Source organism: Leptosomus discolor, chromosome Z (assembly GCF_034619465.1).
Source record: "Leptosomus discolor isolate bLepDis1 chromosome Z, bLepDis1.hap2, whole genome shotgun sequence".
In the NCBI taxonomy this organism is placed as follows: domain Eukaryota; kingdom Metazoa; phylum Chordata; class Aves; order Leptosomiformes; family Leptosomidae; genus Leptosomus; species Leptosomus discolor.
This window is the reverse complement of record NC_141419.1, coordinates 49,889,075-49,908,514: the sequence shown is the minus strand read 5'-3', so window position 1 is coordinate 49,908,514 and position 19,440 is coordinate 49,889,075. Positions and strand designations below refer to the sequence as shown.

The 19,440-nt window shown below is 41.2% G+C and overlaps 1 protein-coding gene across 3 annotated transcripts in view; it reads right to left on the bottom strand.

The window, feature by feature from the left end:
• Positions 1-19,440, bottom strand: part of NRG1 (neuregulin 1) — a 181,778-nt gene that overhangs the window by 20,058 nt on the left and 142,280 nt on the right. For all 3 annotated transcript variants that reach the window (XM_086479316.1, XM_086479315.1, XM_086479317.1), the window contains 2 exons: positions 8,174-8,303; positions 1,420-1,478 (listed from right to left, as the gene is read on the bottom strand). In XM_086479316.1, the coding sequence (XP_086335442.1) occupies positions 1,420-1,478; positions 8,174-8,303 (189 nt within the window). The remainder of the gene's footprint in view (positions 1-1,419; positions 1,479-8,173; positions 8,304-19,440) is intronic.

Genomic DNA, 19,440 nt, shown 5'->3' with positions numbered 1-19,440 from the left:
ATTCTCAGGGTAAATTCAGCAGCAAACAATGGATCTTATGTTTTTATAGCATTTCCTTTTAAATGATTCTTCTAAGATCAGAAAACCTAAGCTGCACTTTTCACCACAATACACAGAAAAGGCCATTGAAATCTACCATTTGGTAAATGCTAAAGGTATTTTAAAAATAACTCACACTAACAAAGATTTTAAAACAGGACATAACATACACACTTGAATGCTAGAAGGTTGGGTCTCCATCCCTTGGGATTTAGATGTGTACCTTCCATGATAGGCAGTATAAATTATGTATGGACATTTTTCATCCATCAGTATAAGAGAAAACCTATGCAACTCTTCAGGCTCCAAAATGTCCAGCACATGCTAACAGCTTTTTGTCCTATATACTAATGGAAATCAAATTAAGCTAGCTGATAGTCTCTGAAATCTTTCTGTGCTGGGAAGTAATCCATCAAATCAGTTGTTCCTATAATACTGCTTTTAGATCATAGTACATTCTGATGCCAGTGACAATTAACTATGAATAGTACACATGACTAAAATTTAATATCTAAGCCATTTTCTTATATCCTACCTTTGCGCTACCTTTGACTTTGCTATAGACAATGTGAGAAAATAAATATCGAGCGTACATTTCCTCCTTGACAAGTAGCAATAACAAACCTGTCTCTGCACGAGAAAGCCTATGAGATATATGACTGCAGTGCTGATTCTACCAGCAGTGTGACACAGAGTCCTCTCTGTGTGTGTGTGTGTTTCTGGTACATTTCTTTGGCCAATTAATCTGGCTCTGAAATACTTGATCTCTTGCACCTGTTACCCACAAATAAATATGTCAGTCCCCACTGTTTATGATGTCTCTCCCCCTTTGCTTTTTCTTTCTGTGCTCTTTCCCATGAAACTTGGACAATGAGGAGGAAAAACACTTTGATCCCATTTGGCATGTGCTCATTAGAAATGAAGTTAGCATGTCAACTACCTTTAACTTGTAGGTCTGAATACAAATCTCACATGCAAGTAGAGGATTAGCTACCTGTCCCTTTGTTGGGGGAGTACTATCCTGTATAGATACTCAAGCTTTTTGTGGCAAATAAAATGTGAGACTTTCAAAATGTCATTTTTGCATTTTTACTGCTTGATGTCAGTGGCGAGTCTGTATCACTCCATTCACTGTTAATTTCGCAGCGTTCCTAAGTCTTCCATTTCCCCATAACCTCAATGCCAAACAATCAGGAGAGTATTGCAATTGCTTTTTGTTATCATTTTCATGCAACAGGCAGAGACAATCAATATTAGGCCTTAGGCAACAAATCTAGTTACAGATTTAAAAAAAAATTGGAGAAAAGATGCAGCGACAAGAAAGCAGCACCAACTGAGCATGCTTCTACTGTGGCACAGACAGAAAGGTAGTGGACGTACTGTAGAAGCTGGCCATTACGTAGTTTTGGCAGCGATCACCAGTAAATTCATTTGGGCACCTGAGAGGAAAAAAAAAACAAAAAAAAAATGGTAGAGAAAAAACAGAGAAAAGAGAAGAGATGAATATATGCTAAGAAAGAAGCTCCTTCAGTGTGAACTGATATGACTTGGTGAGTTCACTTTCAGAAACTGAATCTCGGTTTAGCGTATCAAAATGGCTCAAGATGTTGAGAGCAACTCATTTGCTCTGCGGAAATGAAAAGAATTTCCCCCCCTGAAAAACCAGCCAAAACCAAACCAATCCAGATCAAAGTGTGTTTCGAGATGTGAGATCGAAATTCACCATTCCAAATTCCCAAATTGCTTTTAGGATGCACTTTCCACAAGGCAGCGAGGACACAAGATCTGTACATCACCCATCTCTGTCAGTTTGCCCTTTTAGGGTTGCACTTTACAGCAGTCTCCCAAACAAGCAAGCTGCCAGTGTGTGCAATACAAATCCATCTGCGAGCGGACAGGAAGATCAAAAATCACACAAATGAGAAACATTTTGGAGGTCAATAATGCCATGGTGTACAGATTTTACTTTAGAAAATCAGGTGATAAATTAGTGCGTAAAAGAGGCCGGTTCCAGCTGAACTGTGAAAACACCAAGTACTATTGATTTTGTTGCTGTAGTTGGGGAAGAAAGCAAAGTTCAGATTATTTTAACATACTTTCTTGGTTTTGGATTTTCATGGGCAGAGTTTCAGTACATCTTGCTCCAGTGAATCCAGGTTGGCACCTAAAGGGCAAAAACGTGATAAGCAATAGTACACCAAAACCACTGCACTAACAGACTGACATCTGCTGGCCTATGGAGATGGCAGTGCATTAAGTGACCTCCTGGTTAGGTGTTAACGAAAAATGATCAGAAAAGGGGCAAGAAAGTGTAACCTTTCCAAAAGATAACACTTCGCAAAATTTACAGCAAAAATTCACCAGAGAAAAAATCTAGGAAGTCTTTTCCTTGACTATTTTGAAAAAAAAAAAAGGAAGAATCAGGGCTAGCAAAAATGTATACCAGCTCATTGCTTATTCCACCTCACAAAGGGACCAGACTGAGTTTTTTAAAATTTGCAATGCAGTGTATAAAAACAATTTACACTGTTGCTTTCACCAGCCACATAAAATCTATGAAAATATCATGATTTCTCTATATCTGTAATGGCATGTTGTGTCTTCCCAAAATTTCCTTTGAAGGGGAATAGTTAAAACAGCAATCACAGAAAAGCTGAAAAAATTCCAAAAAGTGAGGTGACAAACTCAAACCCAAAGGCAGGAAGTATATTCAACATGGCTGACAAATATAAAATAGTCAGTCCAGTCAGTAAATAAGATGAGAGTGCAGAGGTTCTCTCAAAACTTGAAGGCCCACAGTTGTCCACTCTTTCAGTTCATAAACTCTTAAGTGGAAAACTTCAGTGCAGCTTTCCCTGTGATCACAGTGAAGGAATTTCTCTTCTGTGCTTTGCCTGTCTTTTCTGCTGCTGGCTGTCAATTCTTCCTTCACTTTTATTCTCCATTTTGGGGCAGAGCTCAGGGTCCCAAAATACCACCACAGCAATGCAGGCTCCTGTGCTTCAGATGTAAGTGTGAATGACTGTCCACCATGCTGAACATCTGTAGATTTCAGTCTTCTTTCCTCCTCCTTCTTTTATCCACTCTTACTCACTGTGTAAACCTGAAATTACTTGATACTTGCTTCCTTGAACACATCTCACTTGCATTGCCTGTCTTTCTGATGCTTTCCATGAGTTTGCCACGGTGCAAGAATCTCCTCTTTTTCTCCTGCTACCAATCTGGTGCAAGTCTCCTTTACAAACTGTTTCATCATTTACTTGCCAGCGGCCGAAGAGCCTTCTTATTTGCAAACATACATTGTTCAGACCATCCTGCACCTCTTCTATCCATCCAAGTTTCATGGGCATTAAAAGCTGCCCTAATTTTTTAAATTCCACTCTTCCACAACTGCCTCTAGCCCTAAGGGTCAGGGATACTGCCCTTGTATGAGTGGGACTTCCAGAAAATCACTTTGGCAGAGGACCAGTGTTAGGCACAAGCACTAGTATCTTGTTCAAAAAACCCACACAGGAGCTGATTTGATGTAATTATGTATTTGTTTATTAAGGAAGGGAGTTTATGTTCTTCAGAACCAAAGTCATGTCTTTTGCTAAGTACCCAGTGTGAAGAGACCCCAGTATCCACAGATATATTCAGTTGAGACAAACGCAACAAGGATAATTTTGTCATGAAATGGTGATAGAAGAGTTTTTTTGTCTTTGACAGAAGGCAAAATGCTTTTGACAGAAGGCATTTTGATCATAACTGAATGAGAGTAAAAATGTTTTACCGCCATGATTTCAGTTTCATTTTGCACTATAGTAATCTTGTTAAGTAACTGTCTCTGGAAAGCTGGCTGGCTTTCATTTCACAGGGACCTCTATACTTTGTTTGTCAGCCTCAACCCTATGCAATCTCAATGAACGTGCTGCTGATTAAAAGCCTCAGGCTTTTCTCCTGCCACTGGCCGGTGGTCGTCGGCTTGCTTTGTCTATGCTTGTTTTCAGATGTTGGCGCAGCTGTGAAGGTGATGAAAAGAACTCGAGCACTGGTGTAGACAATGCTGAAATCACTTCCAGACTAGAGCAGGGTCAGCTGTGTTGAGATGGTGCTGAAAACAGTTCAGGTGTGTTTATACTCGCTCTGAAACTGTCATCAGTAAATGGACTGCAGAATCTGCTGCTGAGAATGGGTCCAGGGTGGGCGAGCCGAGCTGAGAGCCAAGATGAGCCTGTCCACTTATGATTATGTGTCAACTCTAAAGGCATTTTATTACTCAGATACTCAGTGCAGCAGTTTCTAGTGCTGTTTAGCAGGTTGTTTACTGTAGATCGTACTTTTACAAACAGCTTGCAATGGTGTTGTGTTCAGAACACCTGGTCCTACTCAAAGTTTCCAGACATTATTTCTTCTTGTGTCTTTCTTTTCTAGTTCATTACTCATGTACCATTTTCTTTTATGATGCTAGGAGTCCAGCAACTTAGGGCAACAAGTAGACATTTGTGCTGTGAAATCCCTGTAATTTCCTTTCTGCCTAAAAAAGGCTACTTAGACTATTTATTTATTGTATTAACTAGGTGAAACCACAATACAAACCACATATACTAAAATAATTGCTTTTTTCCCTGCATAAAGGAGTTGCAAAGAGCAGTATTTGCATGCATTCAGAAGGCACTTCTCAGAACAGTGAATGTGTATCTTCAAACAGTTTTTCAGCAGGAGAGGAATGGCTGAATGGACCATGACTTCACATTCCAACTCCATCCACTGCCTACAAGCAAATGCATTGTGGGAGAACGCTTTTTTTTCCATGGGAAGTACAGTACACTTCCATATTTAGCAGTCTATTTCATAGCCTAAGTCAGAACCACCATTTCTATCCTGCCTGTTGAACGAATATCTCTGGAACATTTGCTAGCATCATGAAAACAAATTTTCTCTTTTTGCTGTTTTCATGAACCTTCTACTCCACCGAGGCCTTTACATGAAGAGGGATATAGAAAATGGCTATATCATTAAAAAGTACGTAATTCACTCTTTTGCTGTTAAGAAGAGAAGAATTATCCTTCTACCAGAGATAAGCATTATTTTCATCCAGTGAAATTTGAATGTAAATTTCTTCATAAAAACAACAGAAGCACTAAAAAAGATGATCTCTGTGAGTTAGGAATCAATCAGTCAGAGCAGCAAGGCCTTCTCAGTAAGACACTTCAAAAGAACAGTCTAAAAGCATAACAGATATTTTATTCATAAATATTTTTCTTCAAGTAAGAAGCAAACACTAGGAATTCTGGTCTTAATTTTGTATTTCTTGAAGAAGCTAGCTGATTTTTTGTCTTCAGTGAACCTGGGGACACATCTCCAACTGAACAGAAACGAATTAAGAACCTCGGTCTCATAGGAAGCCAGTAATGTCCAGTCTTCCAAAATCTATGATGTTTTCAAAATGTGATTCATGTTCCTACGAAACTTCTGAAAAGTCTCAAAGCTTCCTTTTTCATCTTTCATATTTTGAGATTGTTTTGTTCAGTCTGGGGCCATAATTAAAATACATGTAGGGAACATACATGCTACCATAAATGTAGCCGTACAATGCACTACTAAGTCTTCACACATTTCTTGAGTATTTCATATGGTCACATCCTGAAAGCAGGGAATTTTCTCAAAGTCCACACCAGTATCCATGACAGCAAGATCTGATCCCATATGAATCATTACACTACGTATTGTACAAAACACTTTTTTTAAAAATACATAGGTAGATTTTATCAGAAGATGGATTTAGGAGCTCCTGTTTAAAAAAAATAGAATAAGGGGTTTACAAGACCAGAGATAACACTTGGAAAATTCCATAGCTGTTGTGAATCTGAGTCATGTCTTTTTTGGTTAGGGATAAAAACAATTTAGAATGATATGGCTCATACTTTAGAAATTTTGTTTTTGCTCTCACCAGATGGACCATATGGAAAAATGTGAACTTGCTACTGAGGCAGAAATGTGAAGAGCAAGTACCATATTTCAAGCATTCTGTTTCCACAAGCATGTTCTGGGGGAAGTTTTATTTTCTCAGAACAATGAAGGCAATGTGTAGTGGTTAGATACTTATTTTAATTAACACTGGAATATTAGAATTAAAAGTAGACACCTGTATTTTTAATGAAATAAGAAGACACTCGTATTTTGTTTCTTCAGTTTCCCAGTATGCACTTTTAAGTACTCACACTTTTATTTCTTAGATGGCTGTATTGCAGCTTGTTTTCCTACAGAACATAGAGTTTCAGTTCTGGCAAGTATTAGAGGGCATAGTAAAAGGCCCTGCAAAATAGTGGTGGCTTTGACTGTCCTCAGGATAAGAATCCTTTCCCACTGCCTTACTGTAAATAAGATTCACTGTCTTTGATTTTACAGTTCTGATGCTTTTTCCAAATAGGTCTTGGGCCACCAAGAGAGAAGTACATCTGCCAAATTTGGGAATTGTCTTTTTCAACTCCAGCCCCAGAATTAAAGGTTATTTCTTGTCAACAAGAGTGAAAAAAATCCCCACTTCATTCAAGTCACTCTGAGACATTTAATTAAAAAATTAGCCAATCTATAATATCAAAGAACAAACACAGTCATATCTCTGAATTTAAAAAAAAAAGAGTTCCCATACCAGCAAAAATGCGATGCCTCTGAAACTGTCAAGAAAATGCTAATTATTAGCAAGTCTGCTAGGTGCTCAGCTCTGCTACCCTGAAGTTTTCTAAGCAGTGTTTGGATAGGAAGTTGAAACAGGCAGGTAGGCTTTCATACATGCCCTGGAGAGTCATAGCAAACTGCTCATCTTGTACTACTGACTTATAATGATCATGTAAATTTAACACAAATCTTTCTCTCTCTCGAAAAAGAACCCAACCCACCAGAGCCAGTAACTTTTCCATATTCACTTTAGTTAAAAATTATTCTAAAATCAATGAAATATTAATCACTTTCAGCAACAGAATAATCTGTGAAAAACCAAAGAAAACAAAGCTTATCAACTGCAGGTAACATCCTTCTATAAAAAAAGAAAACTCACAAGTAAAGCAGAACATTGTGGGGCTTGGTGTTCGTGGGGTTTTTTGGGTGTTTCATTTGTTGGAGTTTTTTTAATTAACAACAGAGACAAGCAGTCAATGCCTTACCAGCCTAATGAAACCATCATAGACCTTCACCTAACGCACCCACCAGCATCATCTTTACAATTAGTGTTATTTGATTTTTAGTCCTAGAAGACTGAAAATGTCTGCAGTTACAGCAGATGACGGTCTTTACTGACCACTGTCTCTTGTCTGTCTGAAAAACAGCAATACCGTCACAAAACTGCCCCCCTTCCTGCTAGGTCCCAAGGACATTTCCCAAGGTTTAAATGCTGAGCTCTCTCTCAAGCCAGAGAGAAGCAGTAACTCAGTATGACTAGTTCAGCTCCAGAGGTAAATGCTACATGACGCACTACAAGGCAGGAGGTGAACTCCAGTGCTGTGCTATAGCTCTTCATGGATGTTCTCCAATATGATGGACTATTGCAACAGCCTGATACAGCACAGGCTGGACTTGAGAAAGGTGCATAAGCACAGCCTTAAAACTAAACTCATACTTATATGACTTCCTGAATCAAGATCCTCACATGAAATAGTAACCTCCACCAACCATGACATTATTTGGTTTTTATGCAATTAAACACAACAGCAAAAACTCCAGCTGTGAATCCAGTCTCATCAGAAGTGTTCAGTTACTACAGAAGACAATGGAAATACCCGTTTGTCCTGCATAAAGGGTACTTATCTGATGCAGTTATTCATGCACCTTTTTTTTGCTACTTGCAGCATATTTAGTTTACACTATCTGTTTGATCATTTCTAACGTAAGGCTCAAGCTTCACGCTACATAAACTTCAATGGGGCTTGCTGTGCCAGTATCACATGAGAGGATTTCCCAGTCAGCCTCTGTTATGACTTGTATATAGAACACAGAGGTCATTCTTGGTAGGTTATTTTCACATACGTATGCTTAAAAATGAAGAAATACCTAATGCCGCAAGTACAGGAGAATAAATTGCCCAGGTGCTCCTTTAAAGAAAAAGCATTTCTGGAACCTGGTGGCTCCATCAAAGTAAGCAAATAGGATTTCTTACCTGCACAGGTATCTTGGGGGGTTTGGGAGGTCTTTAACCATGTAACACTCTCCCCCATTTACACAGAAGGCTTTCTGCTTTATGTCACATTTTGTGAGATGACTTGTCCCTGTTGTAGACGTGGAAGTGGCTGGAAAAGACAAGAGTGAAATTATGCATCAGAACAGCTTAGTTTTGATTCCTGATGTGTAAGCGTACTTGTATGTGAGGAAAGAAGTAGGGCCAGGGAGGAACTGACAAGTTCTCTGAGCTCTCTATCTGCTGCTACGACAAGCACTAATTACCTGACCTTGTATTTTGTTGATCAACTCAGGGAGCGGAGTTTAAATGCATACCTCAGCGATAAGCTACCCTACACCCAGCCTGGGAGGAAGGAAGGATTTCAATAGCCCTGTCCATCAAGTGACCTTAAATTTCTGCAAAACTCCCATGTATTTCATTAAAAATGTATAATTTATGTGCAGTTACTTATATTGCATTAATTGCATTCAAGTGATTTTGGGGTGTGAGAGTCACTACAGACTGCTGACATAGCGCTCAATAAAATGAGGCCCTGGATGAGGCTTCTTCCTTACACTGGCTTGAAGGAGGCATTTTTCAGTGGAGCTTAACCTGAGGCCCCATGCTGATTCAGTCCCTCAGGACTGAATGCCTCGGTTCAGCCACTGCCTTCTTCCCATAGAAGAGGGTGACCGTCTGAATGCCTCATGTCTCATGAACAAGAGCTGTGGCTGCTCTGGTTTGACTCTGTAGGGAGGGAGAAGGCAGGTAAGCTGGAGGCATCATCCCTTCCCTATGCATATATTATTGCCACCCTTGTGTCCACAGGAGTCTTTGATCCAGAGGCCAACTCAGCATGCCCTGCAGATGGGCTCATTTGCATGAAGTGTTAGGTGTCTAAACTGCTATTAAATGGAAGTACCTGGGCTGGCAGTGTTTCTTAGCTTAGTCCCTGTTGTGTTTAGGGAATACCTGGAGAAGGCAGAAGCAAGGATTAGTTAGCAACTTTTAAGGAGGCTGCCAGGGTAGGATGAGAAATCCCAGCCTTACCATTTGCCCATGCAGTGTCTGTCAAGGAAATGATAATGCCCTTACCAAAGAGAGCAGTACTGTAGGAGAGACAGTGTCAAAAGGTCCCACTGCAGTCACTGCCAGTAACTACTAGCGTAAGATGAAGCCACCTGAGGTTGCCCTAAACCAGCTAACTGCCACAGGAATGATGGGGATACCATATTGTGTCCTCAGCTCCTCCTGCTGCTCTGTGCCTGCAAAACCACCTCCATGAGCTGAGTTAAACCTAAATCAGGCATGTACGTGCTAGGCTGCAGCTGTAGATCCAAACTACAATCTCTGGTTGCCTCCTAGTTTGGATAAGTTTTGCTCTAAATTCTGTCAAAACAGGGTAGGTGTGCTTGAAGCCTGAACACCAGTCAGTACCAAGCACAGGAACCATGCCACTGATGGGCTATGTGACCGCTGGCAACTCATTCATGTTATTCATTTCACTTGGTTTTATCTGTCTAAACTGAATCATTTAGTTGTAAGATGCTCTTTACTGCTCACAGAAAGCAGCTCCGGGTGGGATAAACAGCTGCTCTGATGGTGTCTGTCTCCTTACATTGACTTAGAGCAAGCTTAAATCCTGGTGAATATGTCCCTAACTTTTAAATGGCTGAAAACTAACTGAAGTGACTATCTATCATCTGTAAAAAGTGGGGAAGATTCCTGCAAGGTTTTTGTTTAGCCATTTCCAGACATACAGAAGTAAGAAATTTTGTTACAATGCTGAACAAATCCCAATGATTTTGTTTCTGAAAGACAGCTTCTACTGTGAGGTGGAACAATGCTTTTACCTACTGACTTATTCCACTGGAGTCGAGTAGAAAGCTGCAAGCACCTACACAAAAGTTGTCTGATATTCAAAGCCTTTTCTAACACGAAAGCACCCAAGGGTAATATTTATAGTAGGCGCTGTGCAACGTTCTACCATTTGCCACACACACTGAATCCAAAGAAAACACGCTTTTAGCAGACTGGCTATCAACAAATACCACTTACACACTTTGAGTTCTTCTTTCTGAGAATAAGGATGAAGTAGTCCCTGTCACATTTGATTTTAATGTATTTCCCACCATCTTCCAAGAAAAACTGCACTTTTAGCACTCAGGTCTTGGAAGAATGGGCCACCTTGGGTGACACCATTTTCAGAGTGGCTTTAGCTATGCTGTTTCAATGAGACATGACATAGTATCTGGAGTATTTAAGTCTCCCCTTCCACTCCATCAAAATTGCATCTGCCTGTACAGCTAACGTCTCTCCTACCCCTTCCTTCCTTTGTCATTAATCACCAGGCATGCCAGCTTCTTTCTCTTTCTTCCATGACGCCTTGCTTGCCTGGGGTGCACTTCTCTGAAGGGCCAGGAAAAGCCCCCCAGTGACCTCTTCCAAAACTCAAGCTCCCTCCTGCTTCTCCCTGTTGCACTCACTCATTGTATCACATCTCCCCGGATCCTGATCTTGACTGGGGCCTCTCAGTGCTAATGAAATGCAAACATAGAGTACTAATTCCTTGAAATAACGCATTCCTTTCTCCTGACCCCTCAAAGCATGATTTATAACCTCTCAGACCAGGATAAATTTATGCCTTGTCTAGAGGCAGGAAAAGGGGTCATGTTTTAAGAGTAGTCTGACACTCTTTCAGCTAGTACTGGTTCAAACAGGACATTGCACCCAATGTTGACAAAAGACTGGCCACCAGATTGCCATCAGCTCAGCAGTGAAGTGTTGGCTACACTTGATGTCAGTGGGTTGACCACCATCATTGACATGAATCTTAGGATGGCGAGATTTGCCTTGTGGAAGAGCCTTTCCTTCTTCACTGGCTTGAAAGAAGCCCAGACAATTAGCCCAAAGGAGACACGACAGGCTATGGCATACCAAGACCTGAGATGTGACAAACATGGATGAGTGAACCCCATCTATATAGTAATGCACATTTTAAAGCCTCACTATTAAGCTTATCCCTGCTGATAGCCTATCCACCACTGTGTCCTTTTACCTTGTTAAAAGACTTCAACCTGCAAGTGAGAGACAAGCATTCTGAGGATGTCCTCGAGCTCAGAAAGCTAATGCAGTAATTTGGAAGGGAAAAAAAGCAATATTGTCTGCAGTGTTTCTGACAAAAAAAAATATTTTGCTTCCCTGCTGGCTAATGGAATGTTTTATACTGAATTATGAAGGTAGATATAGTAGCAAGTGGGCTTGTAGGTATCTATAATTGTTTTCATCACCTTGTGTACTGCTTTTTCTTGAAGCAGCAGCTCAATCAAAACCAGATCACCATGGAGTTTCAAAGTAACATTTCCCAGCTGATGTAAGCGAGCCTTGGATAGCAGCAACTGCTCTGAACTGATTACTAGAGACGCGAATAATCTGCACTCTCAGAAAAATCTCATGATACAGGGGCTTTACACATTCTGTGAGGAGTGCCTCTACCCACGTTTTTGGCATCGCATATTCAAAACTGTTGTATAAAACTTGACCAAGAATTTTCTCTGCATTACTGATCCACTGGCACCGCAGCCTCAATCTGCCTGAGCTTTGTAATTCCATGATATGAGGGGAGGAAAAAAGTCTCCAGTGAGTTAATTCTGATATTAATTTTTCTTTGCAAACGATGCATAGTTTTTATGGCATATGGCCAGTATTCAGTGTATGCACTGTAAGTCTATTTTGCAAATTAAACGCAAGAAACACTAACTACGGTTTTGGGTTTCACTTAAAGCCACATAACGGAAGAAACATGGTGTTTGGGAGCAGGTGTTCATCAGACCCCATTACATACGTCCATAACCAGTCCCAAAACACTCTTTCCACACATCTCTAGCAGACATGGGCTTGGAGGATGTATAGTGGGAATGACCAGGAGTGGTGAGGTAAAGCACAGCTGTAGACCACGTATCTGTGTGTTGTTCTTTATTCACCTAGTCAATATTCGTACCTCCCTTCTTTTCTGTAGTGTTTTTTTCAGCTATATAAGCACAAGATAGAAAAGCGGGTTTGTATAGTCCTATACCAAACCCCTAGCTTACTGAAAGGACTAAATTACATGCTGTAATGAAATTTGAAAATATCATGCATGAGATAACATCTGAAAACACTACATAGTCTACCTTTTTTTTTTCTTTCCTTCCCTGAATGCAGAAACACCACACTTAAAAAAGCCACGGCTGGCAGTATGAACAAAGTACCTACTAACTGCAAATATTCACATGGCACTGAAAAACAATGGCATCTGCTCCCATCTACAGGAACTGCCTAAAGCCATTAACAAGAAGAAAAATAGGAGCTATTGCATCTTTCAAAAACTACTCTCATGAATTACTGCTGTAAAACTATTTCAGGATCATTTCATGTCAAGCAGATACAGCTTCATGTAATTCTGAGCTTACCTGGGGAATCTCTGACCCTTTTTTGTCCCGAAACAGAAAAACGCATTCTCTTTCTCTCTCTTGCTTTCCAAAACCCCCTCTGAAGTTCAGGGGCTACAGCAGCAGGACTCCCAGGCCCTGCACAGGTGAGGCAGTCTGCTGAGAGGAGTCCTAAGGGATCTCCAAGTATAGACTTACAGGGAAGGGCTTTGCAAACTAAACAGAATAGTATCCATGCCTCTTTGAATTGAGTTTCTGCAAGCTGGTGTAAAATCAGAGGACATGCTCAAAGTCGTGCAAGGTGACTAGTGAGATGCTTTTGACTCAATGCAGACAAAGTCAAGCGGCAGCTGCAGCGCAAAGGAAGGTTTACCATTTTTACTGGAAGGCCACTTATGGGATGTAAATATGCCGCCTTACTGGACTGCAGGTGGAGACCTTTCCAGTCTCCTTTTGTGAACAAAAAGAGTGAATTACTGGGGAGCAACAGAACAAATACTTCTGCTTATGACTGTTTTCTGAGACTAATGCTTGAGCAAAGCCTACTTGCAGCTCATGTCAATGGAAGAGGAAAGGACCTGCAAAGAGGGAGGGAGGGACAAAGGGTGAGAAGGAGAGGTAAAGACAGCACACACTAGCGAGCCTTGGGATGACAAAGTATGTGCCCCCAGAAGAAAGTCAGCTTTACAAACTCACATTCCCTCACTTGAAGCTCATTAATTTTTTTAAAAGCACAATCCAATTCTCTCAGCTTGCTGATGGGCAATTTAAAGATGTCCAGCCCTGATCTGAAGGGTAGATTGATTCTCCATGTAACCTCAGCTGTAGCACTTAATTCCTCTATTATGGTCTCAGTTAAACTATCCACATTTACTTTCCACTGAGTACTGAGCCCTTCAACCCACTCCAACTTCCCCGATGAGCCCGACTTGCAAAGTACTTGTGACTGCAGAAAACTCTGGCATTTCTGAACTGCACTGAGTGAAGAAAACTGCTGGTTCCAGCATAACTGTGGGTAGCAAAAGCTATATGGGTACCTTCAAGGAGAACAGAAGCCAAAACCTGAGTGCAATCAAAAACTACCCCTTTTCTTAAGAGACAAAAATCTCCATTTTATCAGGTGTACAGAAGGATGTGTTTCACGTCCTTCATACTTAATGGTTCCAGAGCTGAAACTGTATCCTTGTACCTCTGATCATCAGGTTTAAAAAAAATACCAGCACCAACAAATAAACCTTGGGGAAAAAAATAATCAGATCTCTATAGGAAGCATTTACGGTCTATTTCATAGGGCTGCTCAGAATTTTTCATATTGCTTTGGTGATGTAATAGGCTAAACTGGCTGTTCAATCTAGTTACAAAATTTTTTCAGCCTCTACCTTCACAAATAACAGGCAGTGTAGCAGATTCCTGAGACCTTCACAGAAGATCATTTAAGAAGGCTGCTGTTTTGCCAGCAGCTGGAACTAAGTGCTTACAAGTTAATGGAATTACTCTCTGGCCCTAAGACAGTGCTTTCTCACTTTGGCACTATCTCTATGAAGATCAGGGCCAGCAAGAAGGAAACAGGAAATTGCTGGGTCTGCAAGATAGAAACTTCAGGAAAGATTGAGAACACATAAACTCTTGCTGAACCAAGGCAGTGTGTCCCTCTTCCCCCTACAGCATGGACTCAATGTCGGTTTCCCCTCAAGAATCCAACCTTAGCAAAGCAAGGCAAAAAAAAAAAAAAAAAAAGAAAAAGAAAAACAAAAGACAGATGCTTGAGCTTGCTGCACCACCAGATCGCTTCCTCTCCGATAGGCCAACAGACTGACCCACTTGGCAGGCATGTGACTGCAAGACCTGCACAGCATCTGGCTCACCATGGAGGGTCAAGAGGTGACACATGCTAAAGACGGCCTGACCAGGAACAATTTTTGTTTGCTTCATTTAACTTTGAGCAAAGATGGGCAGAGACATACACAGCTCACAGGTTGTTAGTGAGGAAATTAAATCACTGCTTGCAAACACTAGATTTTTCACAAAAAGCAGGGCAACACTGGTTGTGAAACAGTACAGGGTACATGGAGAGACCTGGTTAAAACTGAGCTTTGAGACAAGGCATACTTTCCCACTACCATGAAAGATGTCAGCTTTCACTTTAGGGTGATGTGATTAAGTGCCTGCAAAAGGTCTGCAAGGGCCTTTGGAAAACATTCTCCACCTGGTGAGGGGAGATGTGAATGGCAAAACACAAGGCAGTGACAGGCCAGAGGATCCCAAGAGGAAAAATGTGGTGGGGAGAGGCAGCAAAAAAAGAAAAGAAAGGTGGTGTGGAGGAAATATGCGTAGACGGAACTAGTGCGGGGTGGGGGGTGGGGTCCTGGGGGGGGGTGGGGTGTGGTGTGTGTGTGGAGTGGTGGGGAACGGAACAGGTCTAAGCCCAGGAATGCTAAGCTGACAGCCAGATAGGGAAGTGCCTTTACTATCGAGGGACTCTCAAACAAGCTTGAAAATGCCAGGAATGGGCGGGAGGGTCTGAAAACTTACAGGCCTTAGATTAAAGCAGACAGCATATAAGAAACTGAATACAACTGCCACAATATAGCGAACTTTATCCAGCATGGAGTCCTTTGCTATGCTGGAGAACATCCCACCATGCAGAAAAGCCTGGGTGGCCAAATAAGCTGTAGGAAAGGATTCCTGGCTCACTTTGCTTCAGAGCTTCTCCCTGCTCTTTTCCGTGCTCACTGTGCAGTAGGGAAGGTAAATAACTTATTGGGCTGGAAATTCATAACAGGAGCAGAGCCTAGGCAAAACAACCCATAATACATTTTGTAATGTGTCTGTCATGAAGAACCTTACTGTCATGTATCTCATAGCTCCTCCACAGAGCTCTGAAAGGTCTCTTCAGGCTGCTGGGGAAGAACCATCAGTGCAGATGCAGAGCAGGCACTGTAAAGGAGACTTGAAGGAGGAGGTGAAGCTTCATGAAGCAAGAGCTGCCCAGACAGTCCAGTTCTTCCTTCAGTGCACAGCTAGAGCAGCCAATGCATAAAGAAGAGACATCAGCTGTTGGACATGTGAGAGGTCATGTTCTGCATGCCAGGGCATAGATACCAAACCCAGGAGAACTGATTGCACCACACTGCACTGCAGGTAAGGTTTTCCTGTTGGTGTCATGACCCTGCCTAATCAATCAGAAATGGGTTATTGAACCTTCTGCAGTTGCATTATAGCCTGGAGAGGTGACTGATGGGACCTAGCTGCAAACATCCCTCCTGATAGGAGGACTGGTCTTGAGCTAGTGAAGTGGAGAACTTGGGCTCTTTTCTCAAGTCTCAAATGCCCTGATTCTGCAAGGCAGTGTGTGGAGCACCCTAATGCAAACAGCATCATTTCTGCATAAAACAAACAACCATATTCAATGGTTTTAACTCAAAAAGACTTTTAATTTTAAAAAGGGGAAGAAAAGAACCTTGACAGAATTGAAAGGACAAACACACAAAGACTAAGAGGATTATGAAGACAGATTGCTGTCCTTCAAGGAACTGACCAGAGAGAAATCCTTACACTGTCCTAGGGTCCTGCCAGCTGCCCAAATCCACCTGCAGGTTTGGCATGGCAGTAAGCTCCCTGAGGCAGCAAGTACAGCTGTGTTTACAGTGCTTTCCCTGCCTCAGGATGCAAATTCTGGATTTTTTCCCTTCTCCAGTCCACATCTGATGCTTTCTGTGAGGGTCAATCATGTGGTTCACCAGTGCTGTAACCCACAGTCAACTACTAAAATAAATAATAATACAGAATCTAACTCTGATTAGCTGCAGTTAGTCTCAGCTGAAGTAGCAGGGCTGTTATACTGCTCCTGAAAGTTACTGTGGCAGAGGATTGTATTACACGTTCCACCTGGTATCAAGTTTGCTTTGATGTGTACATAGTGATACTGACATAACTATTTCCTTATCACACTGAGTACTGAAATATTTCCAGCTCATTATGACATAGTCAGTCAAAATCTGTTCCTGTTCCTCTCTCCTCTGAAGGATTTTTCTTATTAATTCCAAGTATCCAATTACACTTCGGCAGGTAAGTATAAAATCACTTCTTTAGTCCTATCTGCTCATGAAGGTGCAGGGATAATGAAGGCTATTCAGCAGCTTTTGAAAGGAAACATGCAAGCCTTCTGTTACAAATCATGTTTCATATAAAGTCAACATGATAATCCTTGTCAGGAACCCTACTTCAGGACAGCATTTCAGCAAGTATATACTTAAAACTGAGCATATAAGCCCACAGAAAGCTCTCAAGTACCTGCTTAATTTATAGTCACATTCACTTCCCTGTTTTTCCTTGGTGTCTTTAAGAAGCTTTTCTGAAGCAGAATGGATTCCAGCACAGTGTCTTAAGTTTTTAGCCTTGTTGAAAGCAAAGCTTGCCCACTGAAATAACTGTAAGTTTGCAAGAGGAAGCCATGTCCGCAACCTTTCCTTGAATAATTCTAAATGTCCAGTCCAGGGTTCCTAATTCCTAGACATTAATCTGTCTCCTACTGCATACTCCGCAGTGAAAAACATTTACTAGTTTACTAATTCCACAGTGAAACAAACTTCCATTGATTTTGAAGTACATGTTCAAAGTCATTGAGGGCATGTCCCCACCCCCCATCCCCAAAGCACAGAACACTATCTGTTGCTTTCCCACTGGCCTGCTGCTTCATGGAGGTGGCCATGAGAAGAAGCCACTGGAAACTTGAGGCATGAAAGGGATGCACTGGTCCTGAGGCAATTACAGCTCAATCTCTTTAACAAGCCTGAGGTCCCTGGTGGTAAGGAAAAGCAGAGTAGCAGAGATTGTCTCTTCCCATGTAATGGTAGCTCTTGCAACACCCTTTGAAACACTGATTACTACAGAAATACGCCTCTATTTCTGAGTCAAAGATACAGCAAAGGCAACTTCTCTCAGAATACACAAAGGATTGCTCACAGGTTGCCAAGTATCTCCTTGATATCTATGATAGGAAAGCATTACAGGAAAGGACCCCCAATAAGACTGGCAGCTATGGCAGATAAGTAAATGACAAGAATGCTTATTGAAGATGGCTTCCCTCTTAATGCACAAAGCTCAAATTTATTTGTCAGTTTACTTTGACATTTGTATTCCAGCAGGGATTTACAAGGCCACAGATTTTTCATTTTTTTTTAAAGCTGTTTTACAATTCAACACAAGTTTTGAGATACAACTGATAGAAAAGAAGAAAGACTTTCTCACTGTTAAAACTTATTCCTTACACTTGAAATGGACCATTGCCCTTGGAAAAAGGTATGAGGAACTGTGAGACAGAGCTGCTGAGTCTCTTATGCAGGCTCTGCTAGAGGATTCAGCATCCTGGCCTGTTTTTGGAGTTGCTCACTGAGATCAAGGAGAAAAATCTTTTCCAAGTGAGTGCACAGGGAAATTTCCACTCTGCTATCCACCAACAAAGCCATAGCACCCATCTTTTCTGAAAAACACAGAGTAACCACTTCCTTGCTTTGAATTTCTCTCTCCAGAGGAGAGTGGTGGAGAGAGACATTATTAGGTGCTTTGCTTGCAGCAAGATCCTCTTGACTCCGGTCCTTTCACAGCAAACTGTCAAAGCACTTGAAAAAAATCAAAGAAAGTGCTTTCTGCAGTAAGGGAGCCTTTTATCATTTCCCTCCCTAATTTCCAGCCTGGAGGTATGAAACTGTCACTGTTTATAGTGATGTCTGAAAATAAGTGTGAATGAAATGGTATTCAGGGAAAACATACTCATGTCAGTAAAAAGGCAAACAAGAATGGCCTAGAAAACATGACTAGTGGGGCAAAATGGAAAGATTTCAGGTTGCCTAGACTGAAAGAAGCTTTTTTTGAGCTGTGGGCTGTAGTCCTACTGGGACTGACTCCAACAGGCTTCAAAGTATGGCATGACACGTCAGGAGCAGCCGCATTAGCGGGCACCAGCTCAGTGTGTCCCCAGTGAAACCTGCTTGTGATTACTGCCGCCTCTGCCCAAGACCTCTGTGAACTGCTGCAGACGGCAGTTGCAAGTGCAGAGGAGTAAGTGCTTACACTCAGAGCCAGTCCTCCCTCCTCTGCCCTCACTCCTGTGACTTCTGCCACCATCTGCATTAAAATGTGCGCAGTACCTCACCTTGGGCTTACTAGCAAAGCTCCATGGCAAAACTTCAATTAATGCAAAGGGAATGGGATACTGTCCTTAATCAATATCTGCTGTCAATTTGCTTTTGTAAAAATAAGGTTTTGTATTTGTTGCAATAGGAAGGACTACCCTCCATCTATCAATGGCACTGTTTGTTCTGCCACTTTATTTTATTTACCTGCTAAGCTTATTTTATTCAGCTCTTATTTCTTCAGTGATATTTTAATGTGCTGATATAGTAACTGTCACTTAATCTGTACCTGTTCTCAAGAAACATCAGAGAGGACTATACAATAAACCTGCCACTGTGACAGACAGTTTTCAAACGTTTATGAATAGGTTGGAGGGTTGGGTTTTTCTTTCACTTTAAAAGAAGTACATTAAAACAAGCATAAGGTTATTTTTCTAGCCTAAAAAAAGTCTGGTAAGAAAAAATACAACCATGTAGAAAAATAAAATGTGTTCATGTTGAGACTAAATGGAACATTTCCTCCAGCAGTTAATTTCTACAGTCTGGTTATAAATCTGTCAAAAATCAGATTTATAATGAAATGTTAAGAGATTCCAAGCAATTACTGTGTTAATGGAATCACTGTTGTACTCATGTATTTGTGTAGACACAGACCTGCAAAAGGGATGGATCTGTAGGAATAAGCAAAGGGTTCAACAGGCTG